The 9,681-nt window shown below is 38.7% G+C and overlaps 3 protein-coding genes across 4 annotated transcripts; 2 read left to right on the top strand and 1 right to left on the bottom strand.

Annotated features, from left to right (window-relative positions):
• The first annotated feature begins 740 nt into the window (after positions 1-740).
• LOC111479075 lies at positions 741-1,858 on the top strand. Of its 2 annotated transcripts, XM_023123545.1 has the most exons (3): positions 741-1,093; positions 1,178-1,213; positions 1,256-1,858. In XM_023123545.1, the coding sequence occupies exons 1-3, from the start codon at positions 909-911 to the stop codon at positions 1,656-1,658; spliced, it is 624 nt and encodes a 207-aa protein (XP_022979313.1). In that variant the 5' UTR covers positions 741-908; the 3' UTR covers positions 1,659-1,858. The 2 variants fall into 2 exon arrangements, with proteins under 2 accessions (XP_022979313.1, XP_022979312.1); XM_023123544.1 differs by having other exon boundaries at positions 775-1,093; positions 1,178-1,858.
• A 1,674-nt stretch (positions 1,859-3,532) lies between these two features.
• LOC111479070 lies at positions 3,533-6,429 on the bottom strand. Its single transcript, XM_023123537.1, has 4 exons — positions 6,110-6,429; positions 5,777-6,037; positions 4,184-4,343; positions 3,533-4,002 (listed from the first exon to the last, which is right to left on the bottom strand). The coding sequence occupies exons 1-4, from the start codon at positions 6,425-6,427 to the stop codon at positions 3,824-3,826; spliced, it is 918 nt and encodes a 305-aa protein (XP_022979305.1). The 5' UTR covers positions 6,428-6,429; the 3' UTR covers positions 3,533-3,823.
• A 1,591-nt stretch (positions 6,430-8,020) lies between these two features.
• Positions 8,021-9,675, top strand: LOC111479067 (AAA-ATPase At2g46620). Its single transcript, XM_023123531.1, has one exon. It carries the CDS (start codon positions 8,133-8,135, stop codon positions 9,576-9,578), a length of 1,446 nt encoding a protein of 481 aa, XP_022979299.1. The 5' UTR covers positions 8,021-8,132; the 3' UTR covers positions 9,579-9,675.
• Positions 9,676-9,681: the final 6 nt, after the last annotated feature.

The raw sequence follows: 9,681 nt of genomic DNA, 5'->3' as shown, positions 1-9,681 counted from the left end.
AAAAAAAAAAAAAAAAAAAAAAAAAAAAAAAAAAAAAGAAAAAAAAAAAGTAAGGACCAAATTATAAAATATCGAAAGATTAGGGATCAAAATATATATTTAGTATATTATTTGTAACGTTTACTTGACAATTCATTGAATGGTTTTATGCTTAGTGGCCGTTTCACCACTTTAATGAAAACTTACCTTATATGAAATTTAATAAATAAAAATTAGTTACATTTCCAAGTATTCCATTCACAATCTTATTAATATTTTCACTATCATTCGACTTTTGCTTTATTTATATATATATATATATATATATATATATATATATATATATATATGTATGTGCATATATACACTCAGAAAAATAAATGCAATTTAAAGGGAAGAGTACTTAAAAATGGTAAGCCTCACTAAAAATACACCACAAAAGTAAATAGAAAAAAATTAATTTTCTTGACTTTTATCGGCTCTATAAAAAGAAGTCGAATTTCAAAGGGAGGCTATTCGAAAGCTACATAGACTTCATGTGAGGTTGGCTCCCTAAAAAGGAGTCGACCCCTTAAGGAGAGGCTGTTCAAGGCTACATAGACCTCCAAAAAAGTTGGCTCCATAGAAAGAAGTTGACCCTAGATTAAGGAGAAGTTGTTTGAGGGTTGGATAGACGCCATGTAGACTCAAAGATTATTTGAAGGCTACATAGGCGTGGCACTTTTGCAATTAGAACTATGAATATTTGGTAATGGGAATTAATATAAAGGGCTTTTGTAGAGCATACGTGAGTTTTGAATCTGATACTTTCCTTCTAATCTGTCTCTCTTCTCCTTAATGTTGTCTTGGGCTCTTAATATAAATGACACTAAACTCAACACTCCCATCTCATTATTCATTTCCCCATATAATATCTTCCTCCTTTCATTATGGCCGCTCGCTTTGGTCGTTCCCTGTACCGTTTCTCTTCTGTCAACCGCCCCACTGCCCCCGCCCCCCGCTATCCTTCAACGGAACCCCGACCTAGCTCGCCCACCACTGAGCCCCGTCCTGCTTCTCCACCGTCTTCTCGTCTGATCGCCTCACCCCCCAACCCCGTACACAAATACCCCAAGTATTATATTCCAGCACTAACCCTTTTCTAATATGTGTCCATTACTTATAAAAATCTTAAAACTTGTTCATATTTTGAACTCAGGTCACCCGAGCCCAAACAGAAGGCGATGGTCCACAAGGGCGTCGAGAAGGCGGCGAAGTCGGAGCGTTATCTCGATTCGGGCAGGACCCAGAAGGCGCAGCAGCCAAATGCAATAAACATCGCGGGAGAAAATGTTGGGGCGGTGATGGAAATCGTTGAGTCCTCAAAAGGGGAAGGGGGACACGTTATGAAGAAGAAAGAGACGCCGAGAGGTGTAGTGAGCAACGCCGACGACACTGTCAATGATCAAGACAAGGACGCTTCTAAACACCACAAGGCCGGCGCCCAAAAAGCACCCGCTTCCTCATCACTGCCGACAACCACTTTTCTGAACAACAATTTTCAAAGCGTAAACAATTCCCTTCTTTTCGATGCATCTTTGGCTCACCGTGACCCCGGTTTGCACCTCGCTTTCTCCCGGAACCGGACCGGCGACCGGTTCACTCTTGATGACAAGAAGCAGCACCACGCAATACACTAGAAAAAAGAAAAAAAAAATACAAATATCTATACATATATATATCTCGTTATCTTATGAGAATAAAATGAATTATGTTCTTATTTTATGTTAAAAGAGAAAAAAAATGAAAATTTTATCGTCTATGTTTGAATCTCCGTCTCGTTTCCATAAAAATAAATAAAAATTTGAGTAGAGATGAGAATGAGAAAGGTGTTTTCGTCCATGCTTGCCTCAACCGATGTCTTTAAACATAGTTTGTTTAATGACATGATTGCATCGATATTTATTTACATTTTATAATCCAATAGTGTAGAAACCTCTCTATAGTAGTCATATTTTAAAACCATGAGACGGATGACAATAAGTAATGTTTTAAAACTGTGAGTCCGATGACGATACATAAAGGGGCAAAATGAACCATATCTACTAACGGAGGGTGGGTTTGAGCTTTTACACCCAATCACATCATTAATTTTCTTAAACCCTAATTCATTCTATTGTGTGATATCAAAACATTATAGTAATTTTAATATATAGTTTTTGGAAGAAACTTTTGTTCCTTGTAAAAAAAAATAGTTGTATGATGAAAGAAGATTTTGTGGGATTAGTTGAGATTTATGTTAATGAACACGTTTATTAAGCAAATGGATGCATGAAATCAATGTAAGCCAATTACAATGACATGTATATGATAATAGGATGGTGCAATTATTATTATATTGTTTGTTTATTATATTTATAATTATATTTTAGCATAATCAGCTTGATTTAGTGGGTTGAATCACGAAGAGGATCGCCACGGTTGGGGGTGTTGGAGAAAGCAAGGTGCAGGCCTGGATCACGGCGGGTTAAAGACGAACTGTACACAAGGGAATTGTTGACACTTTGAAAATTGGTGTTGATGAACGGCGCCCACGAACTGTACAAATTCGAACTCCATTTCTTCTCTTTCTCTTCGCTTTCCATACTCTGCTTTTTCTTCTGGATTTGTAGGGCATCGGATGATTGAGTGATGTGCATGACGGCGCCCACGTTCTCCCCTTCCAGCTTTATGTCGTCACTTTGCAGCTGCTGATGCTGCTTCTGGTGGGTCTTGCCGGAGACGCTCTCTGTCGGAGGAGATGCTGGCTTGCCGCTATATTTAGGAGACGAAGGCGGCGGAGAAGTTGGAAGAATATCAGTGGTGGTGGTGGGAGCAGAGGAAAAAGCTTCTAGCTCTGTGAGCGCCGTCGACGCTCGAACTTGAGATGGTGAGGCAGTGGCAGGGCGAGGCAAAGATGAGAGGCGTGGCCATGTACGGCCAAAACGAGGGAGATTTGCCATAATAATAATTAAAAATTTAAAAGAAGGATGAGAGAGATGGTCAAAGGGGTTTGAGTTTTGTGGGTATTTATAGGGAAAACGATGGAGCACAGAACACAAAGAAGGGGTAGCAAAGATCACAGCAAAAGCAACGAATAATTTGGGTCTTTCATTCTTCTCACCCATTCAAGCAATCCAAATATTGTGACAAACACATGTTTTTTACACCAAAACCAAAAATAAATAATAAATCCCTTCATTTACCTTCTTTTTTTTCTTCTTTTTTTTTCTTTTTAGCATTTATCTTAATAATCTATTTATTTATACTTTCCGTTTACATAGAATTACTCTCTACCCGTGTCATTTCTTTCGATTTCAATAGAATATAACATAATTTCTCCTTCAAGAAAAAGACGTATTATACGAACCGTCGTGAAGTATTTTCATTTCTTTATCTCAAAGGAAGAGAATAAAATGTTGAGGAATCTTTTCTATGATTATTTGCCCTAAAATTAAAAAGAAAATACAATATACTTATTTTTGTACTACAATTATTTTTCAAAGGTTAAGAATATTACCCAAGGAATTATTACTGCTTCAATATATCGACATGTATAACCCTATATTAGGATTCCAATATGCAAACAATGAAGAAATAACAGAGATAGATTCTATTGGACACACTTACTTCTGAATCTGATACAAGTGAGAGGGAGGAAGGCGATGCTTGTGCTCGCCAGACAGCACGTTCTTGTGTATGATAGTAGTTGGATTGAGCCAATGGAGAGCAGGGTTGAGGGAGTCTAGAGCTATACCGGGAGATGGGAAAGTGGAAAGAAATCATGAGGAAAAGGGAAGGAAGTTTACATAGAACTAACAGTAAATTAAGGCCAGGTTGTGAATTCAAAGACTTTGAGGACAATGTCAATTCCAGTGGGGATCTGCCATACAAAGAGTACGAGAGTTAATGCATTCAGCGCAATGTGAAGATTTCTGGCTGTCTCATTTCCCTTCTGCATTGCAGGTACAAGAGCAGCTGCCAGTGCCCACAGAACAGTTATCCCTGCTCATTCATTACCAACAAAATAAGCGCAAAATGCATATCAGATCACAACAACTACATAGAAACAGACTAAAGTACCAAAGTAGAGGGATCTGGATGGAATGCAATGCAATGACAGTACATTCATATGATACCTAAACTTCTAAAAGAAAGCCTTGAGATGCAAAAGCTTTTGCTTTACCTGCTCCTGCAAACAAATGAGGGCCTGGAAAAAGCTTTCCTGTTCTAAGCCATGTATTTAAGCCTCCACCAATTGCTTCCAAAACTCCGAATCCTAATATTATGGAACCAGCATTGAAGTGTCTGTCTCTGAAGGACCCTTTGATCAGCTCTTTCCTCTCCTGAAGTTCAAACACCAATGACATCAGATATGTTGGTTGAGCATTCAGTAGATGGACTAATCCATTCTACTTTGATTATGGAATTACCAGAATCAAAGGAATCTGTTCTGTTCTTAGATATAAGAATCAATCAAATAAGTCAACTCTTCACATTCAGATTCTACCACAAAATTAAAATTATATACCTCTGATCTCTATTTCCTTTTTTACACCATTGGACCACCTCCTAGTATTCCTTCAAACAATCTTCCAAATAGAGTTAACCACGTAGCACTATTGTGAGATCCCACATTGATTGGAGAGAGGAACGCGTGCCAACAAGAACAATGAGCCCCCGAATGGGAGTAGATTGTGAGATCCCACCTCAGTTGGAAAGGGGAACGAAACATGTTTTATAAGGATGTGAAAATCTCTTCCTAGCAAACGTGTTTTAAAACCTTAAAGGAAAACTCAAAGACAACAATATCGCTAGCGGTGGGCTTAGGCTGTTACAATTGTTCACCACTTATATAGTTGCACTTTCAACAATCTTTTCACACACAAATTAAATAATAACAAAAGAAATAAATAAATTTTCTATAAACAATCACCATCCATCTAACCTCTACCACTTCAAGAGTTTACTTTTATTTGAGTTGACTTATTTACTCTTAGAATGAATGTATAGTTGAATAAAACTCAAATATAGATGACATTATCAAATAATTCGGACCATGTACTTTTAAACTTATAGTGATTTAGTCCTTCAACTTTGACTTATACTCTTAAAATTGTAATAACTTAATCCCTATCATGAAAAATCTCATTAAAAACTAAGTATCACTTGTATTATGTAACGATCATAACATTATTTTTTATGATATAGATTAGCGTATTGATTTGATTCTGTTAATGATAACCAAATTTTTTAGTTCAAATGCAGGTGCAAGAATTTGAAAGTTTGGTCTGTTTGAGGAGATAAATAACTTGACCAATTGAGCAATGCTATTTTCTCTTAAGTGGGTTGTGGCTTATTAAATTTGCATATGAAGTACTAGACGTTTCAACACATACATCCATATACAGGTATATATATTAAAAAGTTGTGTCCTCGTCATGTCGCACCTTATTTTTTTTTTTTTAGAAATTAACATGGCGCAGTGTTCAAGTATATCAGTATTGTCTATCCATGCCCATTAGAGTTTAGAACATGGCTCTGATCCACTTATTTTCCTGTAGGGATGCTAATGGAAATCTAGTTATTGGCATGCTAAGAATCGCTATGTCTACATTGAAAGGAATAAGGATTATGCCTTTTCTATTCCTTCTTTTATTCTCCTTCTTATGTCTCCATTCCCTTTATTCTACCCATATTCGTCACAAACACAATCCAGACTCACCCATAATTGAGATTTTGGGTCTAGTAATAGATAATTAGTTAGGTTCGGAAATACCTCTGTGAGCTGCTGAATCTTCAATTCCGTGGGAGATGGAGGTGCCTCAACGGGCTTCCCATCTGGGGCTACTGCCGCAGGCACCACTTGCTTCTTGAGCTCATTAATTTCATTCTGAATCGTCCTGACTCGCCGCCATTGCCAGCCCAAATAGCCAGCCCAGAGTGTCCAGACAAAAAGTCCACCCATAACAACAGGGTGGATGAGGGCAATTGACCTTCCCTCCAAAATACCAAACTCCCCTCCAGCAGCAAGTGCATCCTGAAACCAATCAAAACGAATCGAACCCGAGAATCCCACAAACTAAAACCGGAAGAAGAGATAGAAACCGACCTGTGGATGAAGGAAGAATGGCAATGTGAGAGCGGTAAGGGGAAGGGTATAGGGTTTGAGATTACGAACACTCTGAATGAAGAAAGTGTGCGGAGATTTGGGGTTTTGAGAGAAGTGCAATTTGGTTGGAATGGAGGGAAGTGGAAGCTTGGAGGAACCAATGGGAGCGATAATGGGGAGTTTTGGAAGGCTGAGAGTAATGGCCATGCTCAGATTATTCTGGCGGAAAGGAAACAGAGAGAGAGAGGGAGGCGATGGGCGAAGAAGAGTGGAGAAGAAACAAAAGGATAAGCGAAGCGATGGGATTTGGATTGACATGGCTACTTTTGCTTTGCCGCGCCTACAAAGTAAAGTTAGAGGATTGATTCAGTTGCTGACGCAAATGAAATGAACGGCTCAAATTCTGTAATTGGCGAATGGGTCCCACATGCCACAACTGGGCCCAATTCCGAACCTTCCAAACAAGCATACGCGGGAAGGACACGCTGTTTCGATTAACTTGGTTTAATATTTTAATCACTCCAGTTTTCTAAAACTTTAACAATTACATGATGGATGAGCACTTTAGGTATTCCATACTGATTATTACAAGCTAACATTAAAAAGCTACCAAAAACAAATATTCATAGAATTCAGAAGTGATAAAGGGGTTCAGAGATTAGCACAAATTTATTGTTTTAATCCAAACTAGACATTCAACATAAATAAGTTTCCACCCACAAACTTTTTTTATTTCTTCCTAGCTAAGCCTCTTTAAAATCAAATAATAGTCTTATTAATATAATCCAAACGAACAACGTAATAGTATAAATATTACTAGTCAAAATAATTTTTATCATAAACATAATAATCTTTTTTTAACCTCCACTTTTAGGTAGACATGGAGAAGCTTTTAAGAAGAAGAAAAAAAATGAAGTGATTTTTTGGTGGATTCCAAAACCTTTTAAAGGGGGGAAAACATCAAATAGTAATTCATGCGACTGGTAAGTCAAAAAAAAAAAAGAAACATATAAAGCAAAACATTTTAGTACATTTTAGTTATTCCGATCAATATTCAAAACCATTGGTGTTTTAATTGCTAAATTACACTATAACTTACTCTGTAAATATTAAAAATTATACTGAATATTTAAATTAACCAAAAAAAGGGGAAAATAATTAGTTTGAAATGATTTAAAAATAAGATTGATTCTATGTTGGTGCGAGTGATTGGAAGCCACCATAATTGAATATTTATAAATAAACAAATAAATAAAGTTGCTTCCCATCCATTTGTTTATGGAGTTCTAGTTATGGTCCCAGTAATCATATCATCTCATACCCAAAATTTGATTATACCAAATAAAAGGACTCATCATTAAGCCATGCTCCTAAACAACAACCATATAAACAAATTTTTATTTATTTATTCATTTGCTGGGGTTAATTACCAACTTGGTTCCTTCATGTGGGCTTAATTACAATTAATTTTATATCTGAAATTGATCTGTTAAATATATAATAAAATTGAATGGAAAGTTGGGAAGATTTTAAAATTTAAAAGCAACTTAGAGAGTTAATTGAGGGATTAAAAAAGATACATAAAAGGTGAAGAGAGGTAATTAGCAGGGGAATGCGATGGACTGGGGTTGAATTTAGAGGCCGAACACCCAAAGCCAGAACACAGCCCATAACCCGCAATTCATCTTTCTTCTTCTTCTTCCTCCTCCTCCTCCTCCTCCTCCTCCTCATCATGCCTCTCTCCTCCTCCAATCCTGTTTAGTTTTTTTTTCTTCTTCCATCTAAAAAACTATATATAGATATAGATATATATATGTATATCTATATATATATCTCCTCCTGCTTGACCCTTTCCCTCTCTCTGTAACCTGGGTTTTGGCCCCCGTTAAACCTGGGCCTTCTACCCTTGTTGGGTTTCTATTGATTCTTCTAAATATGTTGTGTCTTCTACTCTGGGTTTGATCTTCTAGGGATTGTGTGTTTTTGTTTTTCCTTTTCCATTGGGTGTGGCTGAGGAGGCGCCATGGAGTTGTTTTTCAGGTCGTTTTTCGCAATCTTCATCGGAATTTGTTTCTGTTGGTTGTTGCGGATTGTTTTATTCAGGACCGGATTCGTTTTCGTGGTCAAGAAATGGTGGAGAAATCTAGAAGATTGTTTCCATGTTTACCAGTTTTTCAGAATCCCGGAATTCAATCAAAGTTCTCAACAGAATCACCTATATCGAAAAGTCTCTGCTTATCTTACGTCTTTATCGTCCCTGGAGGATTCCGACTTCACCAATCTCATCACCGGAAACACCCCCAATGACATTATTCTCCGCCTGGATTCCAATCAGACGGTTCAGGACAATTTTTTGGGGGCAAAACTGCTTTGGACCAATGAAGAATATGGTTCCAGAAATTTTGTGTTGAGGATTCGAAAGGCTGATAAGCGCCGAATCCTCCGCCCTTATCTTCAGCACATTCATACCCTAACTGCCGATGTGATTGAGCAGAGGAAAGGGGATTTGAAGCTTTTTATGAATTCAAAACCTAATAATCAGTCGGATACAAGATGGAAATCGATTCAATTCCAACATCCATCCACTTTCGATTCGATTTCCATGGAAACAGATCTCAAAGAAAGGGTCAAATCCGATCTCGAATCGTTTCTCAAATCCAAACAATATTACCACAGATTAGGCAGAGTTTGGAAACGAAGTTACCTTCTATACGGCCCTTCCGGAACCGGAAAATCTAGCTTCGTCGCCGCTATGGCGAATTTCCTCTCCTACAATGTCTACGATATCGACCTCTTCAAAGTCTCCGATGACTCTGATCTCAAGCTTCTTCTGCTACAGACCACGACCAAGTCGATAATCGTCGTCGAGGATCTTGATCGGTTTCTGATGGACAAATCGTCGGCGTTGAGCCTATCGGCGCTACTGAACTTCATGGATGGATTATTAACATCGTGCTGCGCGGAGGAGAGAGTGATGGTTTTCACCGTCAATTGCAAAGACCTGGTTGACCCGGCGGTTCTCCGACCTGGGCGTATCGATGTTCACATCCATTTTCCACTCTGCGATTTCTCTGCTTTCAAGAATCTCGCAAACAACTACCTAGGCGTGAAGGATCACAAATTGTTCCCTCAGGTTGAAGAAATATTCCAAAACGGCGCCAGTTTAAGCCCGGCCGAGATCAGCGAGCTGATGATCACGAACCGAAACTCGCCTAGCCGTGCGATAAAATCGGTCATCACGGCGTTGCAGACGGACGTGGAGCGACGGAGAATCAGCAGCATCGGACGGCGACTGAGCGACTGCGGGTCGAGGAAGTCCGTCGCCGAATCCGTCGAATCAGGCGGCGTATTGTGCAGCGAAAACACTCAGACCGGAAAAGAGCTGAGAAAATTGTACGGGTTTCTAAGGATGAAAAGCAACAAAATATCTCAGACGTTCGATGCGTCTCCTATGCGGAAAGAAAGTTGATTTTACGGACGTGGCGGAATCCCAATGGAGGAAGTGATTTCCTGCCATGGGCTCGCAGGTACTGGATTTGTGGGGCGGGGGGGGGGGGGGCTTAGATAGGGAG

The sequence above is a fragment of the Cucurbita maxima genome, unplaced genomic scaffold (genome assembly GCF_002738345.1).
Source record: "Cucurbita maxima cultivar Rimu unplaced genomic scaffold, Cmax_1.0 Cma_Scf00005, whole genome shotgun sequence".
In the NCBI taxonomy this organism is placed as follows: domain Eukaryota; kingdom Viridiplantae; phylum Streptophyta; class Magnoliopsida; order Cucurbitales; family Cucurbitaceae; genus Cucurbita; species Cucurbita maxima.
The sequence above is the reverse complement of the archived record's forward strand: the minus strand, read 5'-3'. Positions and strand labels throughout refer to the sequence as shown.